At 35.9% G+C, this 24,201-nt stretch overlaps 1 protein-coding gene across 4 annotated transcripts in view; it reads left to right on the forward strand.

The window, feature by feature from the left end:
• LOC131929761 (anoctamin-7) overlaps nucleotides 1-24,201 on the forward strand; it is a 34,976-nt gene that overhangs the window by 3,840 nt on the left and 6,935 nt on the right. Inside the window, exons 1-11 of one of the 4 annotated variants that reach the window (XM_059286116.1) lie at nucleotides 3,797-4,512; nucleotides 6,055-6,139; nucleotides 7,203-7,330; nucleotides 12,287-12,394; nucleotides 13,919-13,936; nucleotides 14,520-14,573; nucleotides 19,715-19,851; nucleotides 20,807-20,975; nucleotides 21,639-21,804; nucleotides 22,798-22,888; nucleotides 23,738-23,904. In XM_059286116.1, coding sequence (XP_059142099.1) covers nucleotides 4,024-4,512; nucleotides 6,055-6,139; nucleotides 7,203-7,330; nucleotides 12,287-12,394; nucleotides 13,919-13,936; nucleotides 14,520-14,573; nucleotides 19,715-19,851; nucleotides 20,807-20,975; nucleotides 21,639-21,804; nucleotides 22,798-22,888; nucleotides 23,738-23,904 — 1,612 coding nt within the window. In that variant the 5' untranslated portion in view covers nucleotides 3,797-4,023. Of the gene's footprint in view, nucleotides 1-3,796; nucleotides 4,513-6,054; nucleotides 6,140-7,202; nucleotides 7,331-12,286; nucleotides 12,395-13,918; nucleotides 13,937-14,519; nucleotides 14,574-19,714; nucleotides 19,852-20,806; nucleotides 20,976-21,638; nucleotides 21,805-22,797; nucleotides 22,889-23,737; nucleotides 23,905-24,201 lie in introns of those variants that run through there. The other 3 variants (XM_059286119.1, XM_059286117.1, XM_059286118.1) reach the window with 3 other exon arrangements.

Genomic DNA, 24,201 nt, shown 5'->3' on the forward strand with positions numbered 1-24,201 from the left:
GTAATGTGACACCATGTAGGCCTACATACACCTCGCACCAACAGCATTCATACCCTCGTTCTCTTCGCTGCCAAACCTAACCTCGACGGGATGGTCTTAGAGTTAGACATTAGCACCAGACATGGTCCATAGTCGAGTGACCACTAGCTCTGGGAACTCAAGCAATCCATAGCTGGTTGACCTGTGTATACGCCAACGTCAACTGTGCCCCCCTTTGCCGTATGGTCCCACAGCTATATGACTCCTATGTGCAACATCCCCATGGTTGCATGTCTTCATATCTACGTGATGATGTCTAGCTGCACGAGTCTCTTTGGCTGCATGGCTCTAGTCTCTTGACTTCCGCCTCTTGGCTTTGCTGCAATGTTATAGCACTTTGAGTCGGCTCTTTAGGTTGGTTTACTGGGTTGGCTCACAGAAACTGCTTGTGTTGGTTCATTTATTGGCTCACTAGTTGGCTTATTGGGTTGGTTCATTGGGTTGGTCTACTGGGTTGGCTGACTGGGTTGGCCCATGGGTTGGCTCACTAGTTGGCTTATTGGGTTGGCTCACTGGGTTGGTTCACTGGGTTGGTTCACTGGGTTGGTTTACTGGATTGGTTCACAGGGTTCATAGAGATTGCTTGTGTTTGCTCATGGGTTGGCTCACTGTGTTGGTTCATTGGGTTGGTCTACTGGGTTGGCTGACTGGGTTGGTTCATTGGGTTAGTCTACTGGATTGGCTCATTGGGTTGGCTCATTGAGTTGGCTCACTGGGTTTGCTCACTGGAATGGTTCACTGTGTTGGCTCATTGGGTTGCCTCACTGGGTTGGCTCACTTGGTTGGCTCACTGGGTTGGCTCATTGGGTTGGCTCATTGGGTTGGCTCATTGGGTTGGCTCATTGAGTTGGCTCATTGTGTTGGCTCATTGGGTTGCCTCACTGGAATGGTTCATTGGATTGGCTCATTGGGTTGGCTCACTGGGTTGGTTCACTGGGTTGGCTAATTGGGTTGGCTCATTGGGTTGGCTCACTAGGTTGTCTCATTGGGTTGGCTCACTGGGTTGGCTCACTGGAATGGTTCATTGGATTGGCTCAATGGCCCGTGTGGTATCTGCCTAACCCCAGCTCTCAGCTGAATGACCCCTGGCTCAACGGCTCCCACATAAGAGCCATAGTATCGCTGGCCTTGGCTTATAACGCCTGGTCAAACATACACCACTTACCGGGTCACTACCATCAAGCCACATCAACGAATCATCTTACACGGCTCTTTCTTCTTCAGCTCATGACCCTTCAGCGTACTGCCAACATTTCCACCAACACATCAGTAATATCCTTTACATTTACATCAAATTTTAAATAAACATCATTCTACTAGTATTTCCCCCCCCCCTGTCAATTACCCCCCGGACATTCCCCCCACCCCCCCGACATTACCCCCGGAGTAATTACCCCCCTGTCATTACCCCCGCCCAGTAGGACATTACCCCCCCCCGGACAGGGTTAGAGTTAGGGTTAGGGCTAGGTTTAGGGTTAGGGTTAGAGCTAGGTTTAGGGCTAGGGTTAGGGTTAGTGTTAGGGTTAGGGTTAGGGTTAGGGTTAGGGTTAGGGTTGTGTCTAGCGTTGGTTTTTGTTTTGTGTGAAGTTTTAGACTAAGGTGGATGCTTAGGTTTTCGTCTTTTCCTTAAGGTTTGGATTAAAGTAGTTTATAGGTATAGAATTTTAATGAGAGTTAGGATTCTAACTTGAGAGCGGGGGGGGGGGGGGGGGGGGTAATTCTCCGGGGGGGGGGGGGGTAATTGACAGGGGGAGTAATTGCTCCGGGGGGTAAATACGAGGGGATGTCCGGGGGGTAATTTCCGGTGGGGGGGGGTAATGTCCTGTAGCCAATTCTTCTATATCAAAAATAAAAACAAACATCATTTTATCATTAACATCATTTATATCACATTTCTAACAAAACATCATTTTACCAGTATCATCATTTATATTTTCAATAAACATCATTTTACCAGTGTCATCCATTATATCACATTTTAAACAAACGTCATTTTTACCGGCTTCTTCTTCTTCTTCGTTCTTAATTTTTTGTGTTGGAGGGGATCGAGCCATATTTTTCCTAGCAACATCATACATATCACATATCCAACAATTTTTTTTACCAGTGTCATCTATTATATCGCATTTTAAACAAAACATCATTTTACCATTACCATCCTTCATCTCACGTTTTCTACCGAACATTTTACTCAAACTATTCTACAACTTTTTTTTTCTATTTTCAAAACCTTGAAAAGAAAACATCACCATGTCTATCTCTACGGTATATGTAAGCCCGTACTCACGTATGTATGTATGACTGTAAGTGTGTATGTGGCGAGCAAACGATCGCGCACTTTATCCAAAGAGGTCTCGCTTACATAATGACACAGCGGATGTTAATTATTTTCCTCATAGCCTTAATTTAGGATTGCTTAATTGGCTTACGTTGGACACTGTGTGTGTGCGCGTGTTATTCGGTGTGAGTACTAACACCAGCTGGTGTGTGCTAGGCCAGTGGATGCCGAGCCGTAATTAGTCTACTCATTGGCGGAATAACAATGAGTAACTGAACTTGGCCCTGTGGTCTTGTGTTGTGTGGGGTATTCAAGTGGCGGTGTGTGGTGTTTTTTTTTTGTAAGATATTCGTGGGATTTGTTAAGTATATGTGAGGTGTTCCGTATAACATTCAAATATTCAATACTTTCTGTGGCTTATTTGTATGGATATTTTTTGGAATATTGGATGCTTCCGGGATTTTGCTTGACAATGTCGGATTATAGTTTTGGGATATTTGTTGGCTGTATTGTGTGATAAAAAAAAGAAGGTGCATGGTATAATCGTTTGTTATTTTTCGTAAATTTAAAGGATATCTTGTGTAACTAACTGGTCGACAGTTTTATGGGATAGTTTAGGATCTGTAGGAGATAAAATGTACGATATTCTTTTGCGTGTATTTTTTGATGATCGTTTGTGATGTTTGTTAATTCACTTGTATAGAAATTAAATATTATATAGGATTATCCTGGAATATTTTACAGCTTTTACGGATTATGTGACTTGAGATATGTTAATAAGACATTTTTGTCGGACCTTTTTGAATGATTATCCAACACTTATGAATGAGATTTAATGATGGATAAGTATATGATAATCTTATGTGTATAAAAAAAAACTATAGTACAAATTACCTCCATCGAGAAGTTCAAATTTTAAATCTCATTATAATATTTAATCATGATCAGCTGGTGCTAATTTATTGATAAGAAATTTCACTCCGAGTTTCATTTTTATCACAGAAAACAGTTGGGCAATCCAATAATCTATTTTTTTACTTCTTACTTCCCTTTAATAGAGTTATCGTTCCTAGCTTCACAGTTTCTTATTAAATTAAATGTAATCCGGCTATAGAGGAGAGAGAGAGAGTTGCGCAAAGATTTGTTTGGTTTTTTAAATTGTTCAAACAAAACAAAAAATACAAGCCCTGGAATTCTGGAATTCTATCGATCAAAACATTTTAAAATATTTTTTCATGAACGTAATTATTGTCTGGGTCAATTGTGTTCGGGGAAAAAATTTTATGGTTTCATGAGTTTTAGATTTTTTGGTGTGTCTCATATTTTGTTTATTAATTAACCCTAGACTGTGCTCATTGGCGAAATATTCAATTAGTGTTGATTATATTCTTGGTGTGTTTATTTTTAAATTAAATTATACCTTAATATTTGGTGATTTAAAAGTATATTTTTGTGTTATTGAAATTAATGCAGAAAGACAAATGGACATGTTTTTCCTGCCCACTAATCATTTGTGTGGTGTAAACTGATATTGAAAACTACCGAATGTTTGTATATATTTCTGAAAAAAAGGGATATTTTTAAGCTATGGAAGTAAACAGTCTCATAAAGTCTATGCGGAGAGATGGTTTCTTCCCATAATGCACAGCGGCTGAGTGTAACCAATCCGCGATCAGTTTCCGGTGGGTCACGTGGTCTCGTCTGACATGAACGCCAAGTCACGTGCAAAGAAAACCAACGCGAGCCCGGACAAGAAAAAAACCAAATCGGTTCTGGCCACATTCAAACAGGCAACTCAAGTCTTCAAGCCGGCAGAGGAGGAAGAAAAGAAAGAAACCCTGGCCAGTTTGGCGGCCAAATACAGGGCGGGCTTAGAGCAAGAAGAAGCGAAACGTAAAACGGAAATGGAAGAAAAAGAAAGGGCCGCGGCTGCTGCTCTTACGGCTCCGGCAGTCGACAGTGGGTCTCAAACTACTGACGGGAATTTGAAGTCTTCGGTAGCGGGTAAAAAGAAACGCGCCAGATTTCCCGCGTTTATGAAAAAGCGCGGGAAAAAAGACGAGCGTGCCGGACCACGTGCTAGCGTCACGCTGGACACGTTTGGTACTTCCGGTCATGCTGAGCCAGGTTCCAGGAGCTTCCCTGAAACCAGACTCGACCTTGGAGAAAGTTCTGGAACGGAGGAGGTCAACATAGTGAGTTGGTCGTGCCTGTTAAGAAAAGGAGTGGGGTTTTTTTGCTATGCTAATGTGGTACAATGGCGATTTAGTTAGAAAAATTATATGAACGCTGAAAGAAAGTATAGTATCGAAACGTGGTACCCTCCCCCAACTCCTCCCATCTCACCCCCCCCCTCACACACACACACACGCACACACACTGTCCCTGTAAAGTTGTATGTAAAAGTATTGCTTTAATTTTGTTTTCCTTTCTGTAAAATTCGTATTCAACAATCTCATTTAGTAAAATTGTAATCAATTCAAAACGAAAAAAAACTAATTTTGTTCTTGTTGTACCTTTCTGGGATAGCTTATAACTTGACTCAGCTAAAGTGAGTACCTTGCTCTAGTAATGGATATCACTGGTCAACGTAGTACACTAAATCATAATGGTCATAGTTGTTTATTTCATTAGAATATTTAACCTTGTTTAGTTTAGGCTTTCCGATACAGGGAAAAATCAACGGTTAGGGTTAGGTTACGCAACAGACTTATTTTTAGGATAATGGTTAGATAACAGGAAAGGGTGATTAATAATGACCATATTCATACTATACACAATGTTTTGTACTATAAAAAAATGTGTTTATTGGTCAAATGAAAAATGACTTTTTTTAATGCACTTGCAACACTGAACCCTGTGATGATATGAACAATTATGAACCCTGTCACAATGTTGATGTCTTCCAGCTTGAAACCCTTGATAATAACAGTGTCGTACATGTTCAACCCTGTCATCATAAACAACCCTGAACCCTGTGATAATGTTAATGTAAACAACCCCAAACCCTAATATCAATGTAAACAACCCCAAACCCTATTATCAATGTAAACAACCCCAAACCCTAATATCAATGTAAACAACCCCAAACCCTATTATCAATGTAAACAACCCCAAACCCTAATATCAATGTAAACAACCCCAAACCCTATTATCAATGTAAACAACCCCAAACCCTAATATCAATGTAAACAACCCCAAACCCTATTATCAATGTAAACAACCCCAAACCCTAATATCAATGTAAACAACCCCAAACCCTATTATCAATGTAAACAACCCCAAACCCTAATATCAATGTAAACAACCCCAAACCCTATTATCAATGTAAACAACCCCAAACCCTATTATCAATGTAAACAACCCCAAACCCTATTATCAATGTAAACAACCCCAAACCCTATTATCAATGTAAACAACCCCAAACCCTATTATCAATGTAAACAACCCCAAACCCTAATATCAATGTAAACAACCCCAAACCCTATTATCAATGTAAACAACCCCAAACCCTATTATCAATGTAAACAACCCCAAACCCTAATATCAATGTAAACAACCCCAAACCCTAATATCAATGTAAACAACCCCAAACCCTATTATCAATGTAAACAACCCAGAGCCCTGTGAAAATATAAATATCAACAACCCTGAACCCTGTTTTGATGTAAATGTCAACAACCCGGAACCCCGTGATAACACCACTAAGATACCTGTATTTTCACCCTTGACCACAGGACGGACCCGAAGAGAACACAGTCCACGTCAATCTACGGAAAGAGGACAGTGGCTTGTACTTCAACGATGGACTCCGGAAAATTGGTGAGTTCGGTGTTTTTTCAAAATGTCGGTAACAATTTAATTTTTGGTTTTCTTTTTACTTTCTCGTATAGAGAAAGTCTTGTAATCGTGCAAAAAAAAAATCGAGATTTTTACAAATCTCGACGTTTTACATCTCACTGATACGGAAAAACATAATTTTGCAATCTTGTCCGTATGTCTGTGTGTCTGTCTGTGTGTCTGTCTGTATGTAAACACGATAACTTGAGTACCGTTACAGCTAGGTTGATGAAATTTCATATATAAGTATTTTATCAAAATCGTAGATCCAGATCAACTTTTGAGCGATTTCCGATAACCGGAAGTGGTACTTTTTCTACTTTGAATTTTTCAAAAGCCTATAACTTGAGTACTATTTGAGATAGATAAATGAAATTTCACATGTAAGTAAAAGATCTAATTCTCTACCGTCTGACAAATTTTGAGTAATTTCCGTTGACCGGAAGTACTAATTTACGCTATTTCCGATTTCTCTAAAAACGCATGTAAATTTATAAAGAACTAATAATATTGCGCACTATTATGCACATTCATTTGGCGTTCACTTGGTGTGCAATTCTTTTTTCTACGAGATTTTATTCTATTTTAAAAACTTTAGGTATTTAAAATGGAGTTCCCATCCCCTGTTGTTTTATATAAGAATATTCGAGAAAGTTTAGGGGAGATCACTCCCGGTTTATTTTTTTCAATATTTGAAAAATTGGCGATTTGTTTTGTTGAAATATTTGAGGGAAACTTTCATTGCGTTCTTTTGTTGAAAATATATGAAGGAAAATTCATTGTTCTATTGTTGAATCATCCGTGAAGAAAACGTGTTGAGTTCTTATATGGAAATATTTTCGTGGAAATATTCATTGAGTTCTATTGGTGATATATCAAAGGGAAAAATTCATTGAGTACTTTTTAAAAATACCTTAGGGGTAAAATTCATTGAGCTGTTTTGTTGAAATATCTGAGGGAAAAATTCATTGAGTTCTTTTCTTGAAATAACTGATGACGTAACGACAGCTGATTCGAACTGTGTTATCTCTACTATCGTCTGCAGACTTTATACTGGTGTACGAGGAGCAGGTGGAAACGAAAAAGTCGGTGTCTGCCACAGAGGAACGGATAAAAAAATGGCGGCAGAAATTTTTTAACAATTTGAAGAAGGCTGGACTTCACATAGAAGAGGTGAGTGGGTGTGTTTTTTTTCTTCGTGGGTGTGACATTTGTTTGTGGGTGTGACATTTGTTTGTGGGTGTGGCATTTGTTCATGGGTGTGGCATTTGTGAGTGTGGCATGTATTTGTGGGTGTGGCATGTGTTTGTGGGTGTGGCATTTGTTTGTGGGTGTGGCATTTGTTTGTGGGTGTGGCATTTGTGGGTGTGACATGTGTTTGTGAGTGTGACATTTATTTATGTGTGTGACATTTGTTTGAATGCCAGGACATTTCTTGTCTCTACTTTAGTCACATAAGTGGTTTGTTAATAAGACATTTTGGTTTCTCTAACAAAGTTCTATATATGGGACGGGGTGGTAGAATGCACAACTGCTAACCCGAAACCAGTAGGCGTCTTGAAGCCCACACAAGTCTGATGGGTACCTGATTCAAGTTTGGTAAACTAAAGCGGATGGGAATAGTGCTGACTATACTATCACTTTCTACGCCGAGGTCATTGAAGTATATGAACTCTACTTCCGCTGCCCACTGTGTCTTGGGCACTAAAGATTATGATTTTCTTTCTTATAATCCCCAACTGCAAGAGATATCTTTGCCAGACATCATATTATTTAATTTAGCCCTTTTTTTCAACTGGCTTAGATAAAGATATGTAATTACACATAATTATCGCTCTTTAAAATTTGAATTTTTTTAATGATTCCATTATCACAAAAGCAATTATTTTTCCTTCCTGGATTAAAAAAAATTGACATTAATTTTGCAAGCTTTAATAGAGATGTTTCAACTTGCCAGAAACAGCTAGGCAATCAATAGTTTGAAGACGAGAATATTAAATAGATCTGTAAGATGAGCATTCATAATTCTTTTCAAATAGATTAAAGTCCAATCTCTCTGGTGTTCGTTCAAAAAAAAAACAGTATCACACCCATGGGTGGGGATTTCTGCTCACTGTGGCGATATGCTTAGGGGTGAGGGGTAGAGTTTCTAACAAACATCTCTGCGGGGAGGGGGGTGCAGCCCCTAGAACGACTAGCACCCCCCATCCCCCCCCGAACTAAATATAATTTATATAGAAAATATGTACTTTTACCAGTGTCCGCTCCCCCCCCCCTGGAAATTCAATTTCCCCCTAATTGCTTAAGGACTAAAAACTCTGCATACTTACCAACCCAACAAAACCCAACCATCCCTCAGGCTATAAACACGAAAAACAACCTTAAAAATACGTTCACGCTTTACAACACATGAGTAATTTGCGAAATAAAATTAATCTATAATTTACGGTATTAGAGTGGGGGTTTAATCGCGTTCAACCTTATGCACAGCTTAAAAAGAGAGATTTGGTTTAACATTTTATTTGTCAGCTGTTGAAAAAGACCATTACGTTAAAATACAGCTTGATTAATGGATGTCATTAAACTTTTATTGCTCTACATTACTCTAGGACGGTCTGGTTATGTAACGGAAATTTAAAGTTGTTTTAAATCAATTTTATTGTCCGTGTATTTATTGCAAGTCAATTGCTGTTATTTAATGACCCGCTCCAATTTGGCGGCCATCTTGTTTGTGTTTTCCCCGTGTTGTTGGCTTTAAAATAGTACACGTACTCAGTGGCGTAGCGAGGTCGGGTGTCACCCGGTGCGGCACTTAATGTTGTCACCCCCCCCCCCCCCCCCCAGAGGCGTAGCGACCCTTCCCGGGGACAAACTTTCAATTTTCGATTTGCACCCCCCCTCAAACTTACGATTTGCACCCCTAAAACACTATTTCAACTAGAAGTAATCACTTAATTAAGTGGAATTATCATTTTTCTCTATATATTTTTGCTATTTTTGGCCTTGGTGTCACCCCCCTAAATGGTGTCACCCGGTGCGGTCCGCACCCCCCGCCCCCCCCCCCTCGCTACGCCTCTGCACGTACTGTACCTGAGATAAAGAGGAGTACATCGGTGGCATTAGGGAAGAGGTGTTGGGGGATGGGGTGGGGGGGTGGGGGGTAGAATTGAAAGTTGTCTTAAGTTAAGGTATTGCGATGGTTTCGATTCATATTTACTAAATTTCAAAACGGTGTATTAAAAAAGATTAATTTAATGTTCTTAAAATAGTTCTAAAACAAATGTGACCCCCCCCCCCCCCCACTCCCACGATGAAGTAATCCTTTCTACGCTGCACGGAACTCACAAGAAACCATAACCGCAGCAGTTCTGATGTCACCCCCATGCGTGAGCACAAGTTTTCTCATTAACAACGACATTTGATATAATGCAGGGGCGTAGCGAGGGGGGGGGGGCGGGGGGTACGGACCGCACCGGGTGACACCATTTAGGGGGGTGACACCAAGGCAAAAAAATAGCAAAATATATAGAGAAAAACTTGAGGGGGGGGTGCAAATCGAAAACTTGAAAGTTTGTCCCCTGGAAGGGTCGCTACGCCTCTGGGGGGTGACACCATTAAGTGCCGCACCGGGTGACACCCGACCTCGCTACGCCACTAATATCAAGGTGGTAAATAATGTGTCCTTTCGTAGACATCTCCAATTCTCTGACTGGCTATTTATTTTGGCTATATGGTTTTCTTCCAGATGTATATGGTTAGATGTATATGTATTTCTACTAAGGAAGCATACAACTTTGATATGGAGGTGAAGGACCATACATTCACTATCTCTTGTTTATAACTGATAATCTTTTCCCGTACGACCCCTAAACACATGGGGCAGATGAAGTAGAGTTCATCTGTTTCAACTACCACAGCTTACAGGAAAATAATATAGTCAGCACTATGGTTTCACTAACCTGAGTGGGGTACCCAATAGAGCTGGGTGTTCTCAGTGCCGCCCTAGAAAGTCGAGCCCAAGATCCGAGCTCAAGCAGTGTTTCTTTCACTTTTTTCGTCAGGAGGGGAGGGGGAGCACTTAAAAAAATTTGGGGGGGGGGGGGCGTACTAAATTTTTCCGGGGAACGGACACTGGTAAAAGTATATATTTTCTATTTAAATTCTATTTCATTCGGTGGGGGGGGGGGGGGTCATTTGATATTCTTTGGGCGAACTCCACCCCCCACCCCCGAAGAGATGCCTGAAAGAAACTCTAAATTCAAGACTTTCGGTTTAGCAATCGGGAGCTCTACCATTCGAACACGCCGCCCATATTATAACTTATAACAACCCTCAAACATATGTCAACCCCCTCTAGTTTTATAGGCCGTAATATATTTCGACAAAACCCTCTATTCACTTAGATAGCTCGCCAAACAGTTGGAATCTGCGTTCCTCTGACTTTCCTACATAGATAAAACGACCCTATTCAATTAACGAAACCCCGACTTCCCAAGTTTTATCAAAAACTACATACTCTTCAACACTAGCGACTTGTTGTGATGTTGCCAATGTTACATAATCGTTAAGACTTTAAAAAAGAATCCAATAAGTAGACCGTAGGAAATGCTTTCTGTTTAATCAATAAGTTAAGTATGCGCCGTTTGTCACTGGGAGGACATTTATTTCTACCGTATTTAAATCAATAAATGCTTGCTCGCTGTGCGTAGAGCGTTTGCTGGTTAGAAACTCGGCATTGCGACATGATTCACATCAATAAATTATATTCTCTAAGCTTAAAATATGTGACTGTTTAACAGGTTTTTAAAAAATATTGCCTTTTTGTGGGTAGTTAGCAATTTTTTTTTTCTGTGAAATAGCTATGCGATAATGGTAGCTACACATCTTGTGTAATGTACTACACATCGCGTAAAGTAGCTACAGTTAAGTGTGAGGTAGCTACACATCTTGTTTGAGTAAGCGGCTCTCTCACTGAACCCTGGCACAGAAAACTGTCCCTGAACTGTCGTTGAACCCTCCCACTGAACCCTCTCAATAAAGCCTCTCACTGAACTGGTACTGACGTCTGTCCATGAACTCTGTCACTGAACCCTCTCAAGGAACCCTCTCAATGAACCCTCTCACAGAATTGAGAGGGTTCAGAACCCTCTCACTGAGCCCTCTCATTGAACCCCCTCACTGAACCCTCTCACAGAATCCCTCTCACAGAACCCTCTCACTGAGCCCTCTCATTGAACCCCCTCACTGTAGCCTCTCACTGAACCCTCTCACTGAACCCTCTCACCAAACCCTCTTTCACTCTCTCCCATGCAGGAGATGGTTGAGAACGACAAGAAGCTCATCATATTCATCAAGCTCCATGCGCCCTGGGATGTCTGCTGGGCCTCTAACTGAACCCTTCCACTGAACCCTCTCACTGAACCCTCTCTCAGAACCCTCTCTCAGAACCCTCCCACTGAACCCTCTCACTGAACCCTCTCACCGAACCCTCACGGAACCCTCTTACCGAAATCTCTCACTGAACCCTCTCACTGAACCCTCTCACTGAACCCTCTCACTGAGCCCTCTCACTGAACCCTCTCACTGAATCCTCTCACTGAACCCTCTCACTGAACCCTCTCACTGAACCCTCCACTGAACCCTCTCGTTGAACCCTCTCACCAAACCATCTTACAGAATCCTCTCACTGAACCCTCCCACCGAACCCTCTCATTGAACCCTCCAACCGAACCCTCTCACTGAACCCTCTCACTGAACCCTCTCTCAGAACCCTCCCACTGAACCCTCTCACTGAACCCTCTCACCGAACCCTCACGGAACCCTCTTACCGAAATCTCTCACTGAACCCTCTCACTGAACCCTCTCACTGAACCCTCTCACTGAGCCCTCTCACTGAACCCTCTCACTGAATCCTCTCACTGAACCCTCTCACTGAACCCTCTCACTGAACCCTCCACTGAACCCTCTCGTTGAACCCTCTCACCAAACCATCTTACAGAACCCTCTCACTGAACCCTCTCACTGAACCCTCTCACCGAACCCTTTCACTGAACCCTCTCACGGAACCCTCTTACAGAAGCCTCTCACTGAACCCTCTCACTGAACCCTCTTTCTCTCTCTCCCCTGCAGGAGATGGTAGAGAACGACAAGAAACTCATCACCTTCATCAAGCTCCACGCGCCCTGGGATGTCTGTTGTGCCTACGCCGAGAGCCTCAGCATCAGGGCGCCATTACAGGTAGGCGTGGTTTACCAGAAACTAATTATCATAATTTATACAGTGTTTTTAAAACAACTCGATGCTTAATTTTTATTTTAAATCACAGCGACATGTGTCATAGTTATGTTTACAGCTTCAATTGTTTATTGATAAAAATTAATACCATCGGATTTGTTATATTACATCGTATATTTAAATAAAGAGCTATATTATAGGGCTATCTATTTGTGTGTGGGGATTTTGTAAGATTTAAAGTTTAGGGTTGAATTTTCGATTAGGACTAATAACGCTAAATCGAAATCCTATCTACGCTACATGGGTGAATTGACGATGAGTGTAATATAGCCATCTCGATGGTGTAAATAACATTTACATATTTTAAATATTTTAAATGACTCTTCGCTAGAGTAAAGACGAAAAATTGTTGTTTTTTTTTCTTGTTAAATTCTCAAGCACTTGACGTGAGCGAAACGCCGTTGTTGTTTTTATTATTTTAAATCTACAACACACTCTTTTTAGCTTTAATTAAAGAAAATTACCTCGCTTTCATTTTCACACACTTATTTTATATTTTGTAATTAATTTTTTGTATTTAAAAAAACGCGCATGTGTGTGACTAATGTATTGATAGCTGTGTACAAAAATTGTTTTAATATAATGCATTAAATTTCTTGAACATTTTCACAGGAGAAAGCACACGTCATTTTTTTTTTCAAAACGTTTATTTTTCGTGACAAGTTATTTCCCTTTTATTTTAAAATGTAGATTTTTTTCCCTCTAAAGATTTTTTTTAAATTAAAAATGCAATTAATGATTTTTTTTTAAACAATGGTTAAACGAATGTCTTTTGTTTAGAACCAACTATGTTGTTTTACCCCCCCCCCCCCCCACCCCCATTTTCGTTTTATTATTATTTTTTATGAAATTTTTTAAGCGAAAACATTACGCCGATTATGTCTGATTTTTTTTTTAATTGACCATTCTATGCTCTACTACACAACATCATTATGATCAAATTTCATCTTGCTCTAACCCTAAATCGAGCCATAGACATAGAGGACAGGCTATTCATATTTGTATTCTTTGTGGCAAGGATTAAACTTAAAATTGTGTGACGTAATGGATGAACTTTTTTAAGCTTAGAAAACAGATAATGGGACTTCAATCTTTATGTGTTGATTTAGGCTTAAAAAGCTTCTTCCATAGAAGTATTTTTTTTTTAAATTCTACCTTTTGTTTTATCACCATAAACCTGTTCTACCCAACCCTATATGATGAACCCTTTATAGCATAATATATATATATATATATATATATATATATATATATATATATATATATATATATATATATATATATATATATATATATATATATATATATATATATATATATATATATATATATATATATATATATATATATCAGCATATTTATCATGTGGGATTTTTAGGAGTGTAAATTACTTGTATTCGTATTTCTTTTTATTTTGTACTATACTTTCACTGTACCTTCACTCCTCCATTTGACTTATAATTCTAGGTTGTGCCAGATAGCAAGGTATGGCTTTCCTCTTTTATTTGAGGGAATACGGTATTTATTTCAAACATTTCACGATCCATTTGTACTTGACTCAATCGTCAGTGATAGTCAGACTAAACATTATTATATAGGTTAGATCTGTGTGTGGTTGCACTCAAGTTTTATCAGAGCAAAATGTTGGTGATTGTATTTTTTTATGTAATAATAGTTTAAAAGAAGTAATTTTTGTCTGTGTGAGTGTAAACTGAAAATCTACACTTGTATAAGCAGTGCTTTTTTTTACCTTGTTCATAAAAGACGCAAAAACTAAATTTTGTTTCTAAATTCTGATACAATTTCTGCGGAAAAAAATCAGTTGTATTTAAATACTTAGTAGATCTATATAGGCCTACTAATTTACTAAGTTGAAATGCGTTAAGTTTAGGAATTTTTCTAATAAAGAAGCACTGATTATGCTATTCTTTAGGAAATTTTCTAATAAAGAAGCACTGGTTATTCTATTCTTAAAATTGTTAAACTGTATCGTAATGTGCGTCTGTTGCTTTCTTTGGTGAATTGATGAACTGTGTTGTTGTTGTTTCCATGGTGACCATGGTGGCAGGACGAAATTCAGGAGCCCATGCCCTTTGACCCTCACAGTGTGTACTTCTGTGAGGTAATCTTCTCTCGGTGTTTGCTATTGTGTACATACCTCTGTGCTTGTGTGTACATAGGCCTTCACTTTATTAAGTGAGGCATCTCTTTTTTTTCTACCTTGTTGATGTAGTATACTATAAACAATTGTGTATGCCCTCCCCTCCTTCATTACCTCTTTCCCCCCAACCCCTGATTCAAATTGGTATTTTATAACAAAATGTATGTCTCCTTTACATACTATACGATATTACTTGTAGTTATAGATGTCCCATCTAAAGGCTGTGTTGTTAGTTAGTTCTTTATACGAATGCCTCCGTTATGTATTATGTGTAGTTTGTTATACTTCAAAACGTGTCCCCTTTGAATATTTGTAGTTAGTTGTTTTTACTTATTTGTATGACTCATCTAATTATTTTTGTATATATTTTCTCATTTAGACGGTGCTCCCATGTACTGTAATCTAAAGAATTATATTGATACCTTATTTATATATTGTTTCAGTTATGTCTCAATAATTGTTATTTGATTAGCATTGGAAGAATATGTTTTAATAACCTTGGTGTAATGGTACTCAATATAAAGAAAGTGTCTTTGGCGACTTCCTGATTTTGAAATGAAACGAAGGCTTTTAAAAAAATATAATACTAACACAGTAGTTCGTGTTATGAAATTAATCCATTCAATATTCCATACTTTTTAAGAAGATCCAGATGTTCAAATTATGTTTTTTTAGTTCGACTTCAATGATGCAGCGTGTAATATACAACAAGAAAGCTTCCTTGCTTCTTAGCTATATTGTTTGGCTAACTTTAACTAAATGTCATCCATCTAAAGAAATCCTAAATATTTTCTGATAATCGTTTGCTGAATAATGTGGTGTTCGTAGAAAAAATGGCCTGTGGGCCGTGGTAGGCTGTCAACTAATATGCGACTTAAAAGAAAACATATTAAAATCATTATATACTTTTTTATATATTTTACAGTTAGACGTACGACTTTCACTACAACAGCAGCATTTTCCTAATCTCTCGAATATTCTGTCTGGATTTATCCCCTAGGGCCGAATTCGTTATTTACTCCTCGCATCTATTTGATACAGGTCGTCCTCACTACCCATTGCTTTATGACTATATATATATATATATATATATAGACTATATATATATATATAGAGAGAGAGAGAGAGACTATATATATATATATAGACTATATATATATATATATATATATATATATATATATATATATATATATATATATATATATATATATATATATATATATATAAAGAAGAATGCCCGTTATGCTTGGCCGATCTTCGATTCACAGAACATAGAAAGGGGAAATAACCAATACAGTGCACAGAACAATTTGAGGATCGTTAATGTAGTAGAAAGTTGAATGAACGATCGCATGCCAACTGTCTGCGTGCTTGAATATTTTAACGTCAGCCATTAGCTATAGTAGTGTAGCCTACATATTATGTTTTTGTGTTTTATTTAACCCTAACAGCTGTCTTCCCTATCCATTACTAACACTGATGTTTACATGCATTATGGTTCTAATTTTGTTTGTATCAATGTTGACTATGTATTTGTTGTAGAATTAGTTTATTTCCTGTTTGTTAACAGAAATTGCTATCGAAGTTGGCTGTGAGTAGAAATAGTTCCTTGAGAACACACGTTATTTTTTCTGAGACCTCACCAGCCGTATTGTCATGATAAAGTATGCATCGTGGTATATTTCTAACAGATTTTCCAAATAAATTTAAATTCTTCCAAGCTGGCATGAAAATAATCACACATGATTAAATAATGACGAATGAGAAATACAATTAGACTTGTTGATGAAAATTGATGAAAATAATAAGTATATACCGAAGTATTAAGTGATGGCATATTATGTATCTCTAATTATCTTTAATTAACTCTATGAGTGTCTTTTAATGTTTCCCCTGTTATAGGGATTGTATTAAAACCAAACAGGCATCCTGTTTTGACCAGGAAAGCTACGAGACTACAATCTATTTGTTTTGTTTTGGACAATTTTTGTCACGCTTCATCTGGTACCATATTGATTGCTACCTAGCTTTTATCTGTCTGACCTACTTATGGTAGCAAAGTAGCTTTGCTTAGCACGACAATTAATAAAACGTCAATCGTAAGATCTATTATCAGCACAAATGTGCATCAAGTAGCCTACATATGAATGAAATAAGAATACAAAATCTTGTTTGGTACCTAGGTGAAAATTTCAGGATTAGATGAATTAGATTAAGAGCAAGCTTCTCTAGAAAACAGCAACGCATTAGCTTTCCTAGAAAAGAAAACATTTCGAAACAAAATAATTGCTGAGCGCTAAAAGTTCTTCCTTATTGACGTTAATTAACTCTAATTTCTCTTTTCATTTTTGCTTAATTAAAATGTCTCTTTCAATTAGATTTTCGATGTTTCATAAACACTAATTATATTTCGACTAAGGAAAACTTTATCTTCAGAATTTTTCTGTCTTGGTTACAGATTAATTTTTCTGTTACGCTAATAATAGTTTCTTTTTGTTTATTGATATGGCGATTAAAAATTTGTTGTAAACATTGCTACATCAATAGAAGTTTTTTTCCTATAATGTATGATTTGTAGGCCAATGCCAATGCACATGAAACGCGTACAGGGTTTTTCAGTAATTAAATTTAGATTTATGTATGTAGATTTACAACTATTACAGGTGATTACTTTTAGATAACGTTTTTATGAAAATATAAAACTTTTTTTTTTCGGAAGTCTTTTTATGATTGCATTTTTAAACATTTGCTTTCTTTCTGATATAACATTTTATTTTAATGTTGATTCTTAGTAGGCTATAAGTTTTCACATTTAGTCGACAGTTGCAACTTCTTTTTTTTTAATCCGACAAACTAAAAACTCTGTCAACGGATGTGGTTAAAAGTTACCACTACTAAAAATGAATTGCCAGTTCTTAAATTGATTTCACGCCGAATTTATTTGCTTAACATTATATTTTGCTAGCCGTGATTTTGATGTCATCATTTTTGTTTAGAATGTTTCATTCTAGTTATAGATGCATTTTTTAAACATTGTAAAAAAGATTGTAAAAAAAAAATAATTAATTGACGCTCTGCTTTTGTGTTTCTGTTGTTACAATTCAAACTGAATATTTATCAATATTATTACCTAAGACCTGAGATTTTATTCTTAATTAAGGGTAAACAAAAAACAACTATCTGGGCATAATGAAATAATTTTTAATAATAATAAATCGTTTTTTTTAACATCAATGGTCTGTCTAGTGAGTTTGACTATTATGTCTGCATATTATTTTAATATGTGATCGATAATAATACACTTTTTTCATGATCTACAAAACAAGTTGGCATGTATGAATAGCATCTTTAAATTTAAAAAAAAAATAATTTAAATTTTATTTTTTTTAAATTCGAAAATCTGGCAACACTTACCTTATTCCTAACAAGTTAAAAAAAAATTAGATCCATTTCTGTTATTTGATCGTAGCACTTGCACCAGATGTCGTTGCTTGCTTGATGCAATTTAAATGTAAATTGAACTGTTTCACTTTCACATTAGCCTCGTTTTCACTGACTTAAATAATTCACTTGTGCTGCAACACAGCTATATCTGTATGTTGTTCCCAGCTAACTCACACTATAATTCATTATACTATTTGGCATTTGCCTATTTGGTAACCCTATTAAAATTTCAACATTGTGCTTATCACCCCACCCTGAAACTGCTGAGACATTTATTCTTTTGTCTTATAGTATATCTAGATCTAATTACTTGATTTAAATTACGGAAGCCTACCTGTAGTCTATAGTAGATCTATTATAGCATATATTTAATTATATTACTAAACTGCAAATTCATAACTCTTATATTTTATTCCATCTTTTTTTTTTTACTATTAATTACAATGTGAATGTGTGTATAGTGTATAGACCTACATTGTTATATATTTAATAATAATATAAGCTTATAGGCTAATATATGTGCGTGTAATAATAGATCCAATCAATTAATATTAACAATCAGGGGCGTAGCGGGGGGTGCGGACCGCACCGGGTGACACCATTTAGGGGGGTGACACCAAGGCAAAAAATAGCAAAATATATAGAGAAAAACTTAAGGGGGGGGGTGCAAATCGAAAGTTTAAGACGGGGGGGTGCAAACCAAAAACTTGAAAGTTTGTCCCCGGGAAGGGTCGCAACGCCTCTGGGGGGTGACACCGTTAAGTGCCGCACCAGGTGACACCCGACCTCGCTACGCCACTGTTAACAATTATTCAGATAATGATGAATTGATTGGTATTAAGTTCCCGCACAATAAAAACAGACTACCTAACTACCAAACCAAGCATGTTTATTGTTAAAACTGTCTTAGTGTCTATAGTCTGAGGCTTTAGACAATGCTACAATGCAATTATAACAATACCATTAGAAAGCTTTGTTTAAATCAGAAGAAGACAATATTGAATATATTATATATATATATATATATATATATATATATATATATATATATATATATATATATATATATATATATATATATATATATTTAAATCTAAATGCACTCTATGCTTACATCTTACAATGACATGCTGTTATCACTCTTATGGCATATTTAATTTAAATATAAGATAAAGCATGAAATATGATAGACCTAGTTATTTTTCAAAAGTTAGCTGTGATCGAGGCTAGGATGTCTCATTTTAAATTTGTTTTATTGTTAACTGATTATATAAAGGCTGTTTACAGAACTATCTTAACTCAAATTTCAATTTTAATCTTGCAATGTAACAGCATATGAAGATACAAGCTGCACTGTATTTTACATTTGGTATTTTTAACTGATAATAAATTAAAAATTAAATAACATAAGTATCCTGTCTTTCTTTACATGAAAGATGCAGTCTTCAAATACTTAAACTATACATTTTATGTTTCAACATCATTGAATATTTCCTCCACATTATTATTACATCCCCTAATTTGCATAATTTACTCTATTCTTTGATGCATCATTTTTATTCCAGCAATATATATGAATTCACATAAATATCAAACACTTTGGTTTTAACTTATCATATACACAATGTATAAAACTTTTAATTTCTGTACTCAAGGCACACCCAAACCCAACAAGCAATTGGTCATCCAAGTTTTTAGAGACCTTCCACATCCCCAATATGATGGATCAAGTAGTTCCCAACATGCCACTTGATTATTATACATGTCAGTTTAAAACTTCAAAGCTAGAGAGGTAGGAGAATTAGATTTTGATTTATCATAAATTTTACTTGTAGGCCTGTATTATATCTGTTCTCTAAAACCAATTAAGGGAATATGGTCTACTACAAGTGTGAAATTTAATAACATTTATTGAAATATATGAGCTGGTATTGTGACTGAGTAATAAAAACAAAAATTCTATTATTATTATATTAAAATCAAATGTTTTTGAAAATTTGTCCTTTGTAGCTTCTGAATTTTTCTGACTCATTAGTTGATGTTTTATTAGATGGAATAGAGTTATTTGTTTGATCCTAAATGAATATCAATCTTCAAGTGTTTAAAACCTCAAGTTTATATTGAGGAAACTTTCTTTTACTTTTTAGTCAGCTAATGTATGGATTTGTTCTATAATATAATTTGAAAGCTTAATCAGTGGGGTTTCATTAGTCAAGGAGCTGAAGGCTTTTTATAAACAAAATTTTTTTATAGAACTTTTAATATTAACCAAGATTTAATGGTAAACAGTAAAAAGAATTAAATCAAGGTTGAATATTTAGTTATCATTATGTAAAACAATTTGGTCAGTTTTTGTGTTAGCTATTCAGAGCTTCTTCCAGGCATCTCCCAGAAAAAATTCTACCACCCCCCCCCCCCCCCCCCGAACGAAATGAAATTTATATAATTTATATAGACAAAATAATTATTTTAACAGTGTCCGCCCCCCCCCTCCAAAATTTCAAGTGCTCCCCCCCCCCCCGGAGAAAAATGTCTGGAAGAAACACTGTAGCTATTTATACTTTTTATTGAAAATGTAGCCTACCATATTATAGCTTACTTTATATTTTATTATTACACTAAAAATTATAGAGAAAGAAATGCAACTTTTTTTTTAATTATACTGGTTTTCTTGTGAAGAGAAAAATGTTCCAGAAAATTCTATTATGACAGAGCATTAAATAATTATCTCCTCCAACCGCTCGCAGGTTTTTAGGCAGCGAGAACCCAGACACTTTTTTCGAAGATATTCACAGGCATCGAATTTTATGGGAAATTCTCTCAACAACAATTTACGGCAAAAAGAAAAGAGCTGAGATTGGGGTGGAGAGGTTGATGGATGAACACGGATTAGTTGCTGCCTTTCCTTTACATGATGTGAGGGTTGCTGAAGTTTTACACTATTATGTTGACTTTTCGAGTTAATTTAAAAACACAAGCCTACAATCTGTCAATAGCTAAAATTAATTATTGTTATAATGAATAAATAAAAAACATATTTCAAGTACTTTTGAAAGCATAATATATTATTTAAGTTTTTTTTTTTAATAAGGCAATTATATCTTTGGAATTTGTTACTTCTTCAATAGAACTATTAATCTAAAGCATAGATTAATAAAATAGCTGCTCTATTTAAAACAAAAATGTTGAAGAAAAAAAACAATTTTGATTTTGTCTATAAAAAGCAAATTTATATGTGTATATATATATAACTCTCTCTCTCTCTCCCTCTCTCTCTCTCTCTCTATATATATCTATATATATTATATATATAAGCCTATATATATATATATATATATATATATATATATATATATATATATATATATATATATATATATATATATATATATATATATATATATATATATATATATATATATATATACACATATATATACATACATACATATATAATATATATATATATGTATATAATATACATATATAAATTTTAACATGATGTACACTCAACTTGAAAAGTAGTGTATTAACATGATACTACAATATTGCCAATACAATAAGTCTCTTAAATCACAGGGTTCCCACAAGAACCATGACCGCAATGCCAAACCTGAGACGCTGAACAAAAGACAAGTCCTGTACAAGTACTGGGCTCGATGGGGCTGTTGGTACAAGTACCAACCTCTTGACCATATCAGAGAGTATTTCGGTGAAAAGATTGGAATCTACTTCGCCTGGCTTGGTAGGTAAAAAAAAAATCTGACCTACTGGTTGATTAGCCAACAGTTAATAACCTCTGCTAAGTTTATGGGATTGGTCTGAGTCTACCCAGCTCTGATTAATGCCTGATTGACATTAGCAAAAGGCGGCTGGGCATAACTAGATATTGCATTATATGCAGAGGTCACTGAAACAGGTGAACTCTACTTCAACTGCTTTATGGTTCAAAAGTGTATTCCTACCAAGTACCTTTTTCCTTTTGGTGTTATGCAAAATAAAGACATCTTTGTGTATCTCAGTATCATCATGCAGTTTTTTTTAATTTGGTAGTATTGCCAATGAAAAAACACTATGGGGATGACCCACACTGGATGATGCAACGTAATCCAATCAAACTTTCCTGTCTCTATAACTTAAGAAAGTAAAAAAGCTAATGTTTGTCTATTAAACTATAACACAACTTTTGCTAAGAAATCCATAAAATGAACAATTTAACACATTATTTTCCAAGTAGGCATTTTAAATAGTCCTGAAAAGTAAGAAGAAAAAAAAACATTAATTACTTTATAACTATTGAATCTCTGTTTTTCACATCTGAAAACAAAATTTAAGTTGTCTCCCTTAGCCGAAATAACTGTTAAAATGGGATGCAACTAACACTTGTTTATTTAAAAATCAAACATTCCTTTTTTTTGTTTAACGATGCATATTTGATTATAATTAACAATATCTATATAAATTACATAATAATAAAAATATTCTGTTTACAGATATATGTATATATATCTTATATATATGATGTAATAACGGAGACTAGGCATTGTACTAATGATATGATTATTAACATTCCTGTTTCATACTCTATTTTATTTGCACATCAGGATGCAAACAGACTTTTATTTTTTTTAAGGTTTTTTTTTTTCAAGAAAGTAAAAATTAATGGATACTGCTATTTAACATGTGATATTTGGAAATGTATATCAGAGCTGATAAAATTTCCAAAATTTTTTGCTAGGGTTCTACACAGCCTGGTTGCTTCCTGCTTCAATTGTTGGTGTTCTTGTCTTTCTCTACGGCCTCATCACATTCAATGACAATATTCCAGCGTAAGTCAAGTTTTTATTTATTTTGTATAGAAAAAGAACTCTTTTAGTACTTTCGCGAATAAAATCGCGGTAAAAAAATCATGTTTTTTTTTTATCTGTAGAAAAAACATGACAATAGCTGTTGTTATTTTCTGATCTTTGTTACCTGGCTAAAAAAATTAAAAGTTTTACCCAGATCTGAAGGTTATTTAATATTTATTAAATCTAGGAAAGGAAATAGTTACTAGCAAAAAGTGTTGAATACAAATTCCCCTAATCTACCACAACAATTTTTTATCTAATTCATCTGTGATTAAATTAGTCAGACTTTAATGTGTCATTTTTTTTAATTTTTGAACAATTTGCAATAACAATTCTATTATTTCTTGTAAAAAAAACAAGTGATGATCATTCTCATTATTGGAATGTTGTACTTCATACTAAAATGTTGGAGCATATTTTTAGCGCAATTTCCATACTGACAATTGCGATTATTAATTCGTTATTTCTGGATGGATGGATGGATGTGTGTCCGCAGCTTTAAGTCGTATCTCCTCCTCAACGAAGCAATATCAAGGACTAGTTCCAAAAATAAATATGTTAAGCAAGTTCCGAGGATGATTGTGGGCCAAAAAAATTCCCGGAATTCCTTCCTGGATTTCCCGGAATTCCTTCCTGGATTTCCCGGAAAAGCCAAAAAAAACGCGAAAAAATGCGACTTGAAACATTTACCAATCAATTCCTGCCATAATTTAGAACAATATTGGCGAAGAAAGTTTTCAAAAATATCCTTTCGTTCGGTCACAAAAAATTAATTAAGGAAATTGCGCTTAAATTGTCACTAGACTTTTTATTAACTTGTTTTTTCAGCAAAGAAATATGTGACAGTAACAAAGATTATAAAATGTGTCCGGTGTGTGATGAAGACATCGGCTGTGAATACTGGTACCTCAGTGACGTCTGCCTGTTTGTTAAAATTGCTTATCTGTTTGACCACCCCGGAACTGTGTTCTATGCTGTTTTTGTCTCTTTCTGGGGTGAGTTCTTGCACTGGCTCATGAAGCCAATACAAACAAGTATCATTTAAATTATTTAACTTACATTTTAATAGGAAATTTAAGAACTTGTTTAACTTACATTTTAAAAGGAAATTTAAGAACTTGTTTAAGATTTTACATATTTTGTTTTAATATTTTGCAAGTAGAGTATTTTTAATATCTTTACAAACAGTGTTTCTTTTGGGTATCTCTTCGGACAGTGTATCTCCTGGTGCACGTCCACACATACCCCCCCCCCCCCCCCCCCATCCCCGAACCAAAATAAATAGGGAAAAT

Source organism: Physella acuta, unplaced genomic scaffold (assembly GCF_028476545.2).
Source record: "Physella acuta isolate Inbredline_101_S28 unplaced genomic scaffold, ASM2847654v3 ptg001671l, whole genome shotgun sequence".
Classification (NCBI taxonomy): domain Eukaryota; kingdom Metazoa; phylum Mollusca; class Gastropoda; family Physidae; genus Physella; species Physella acuta.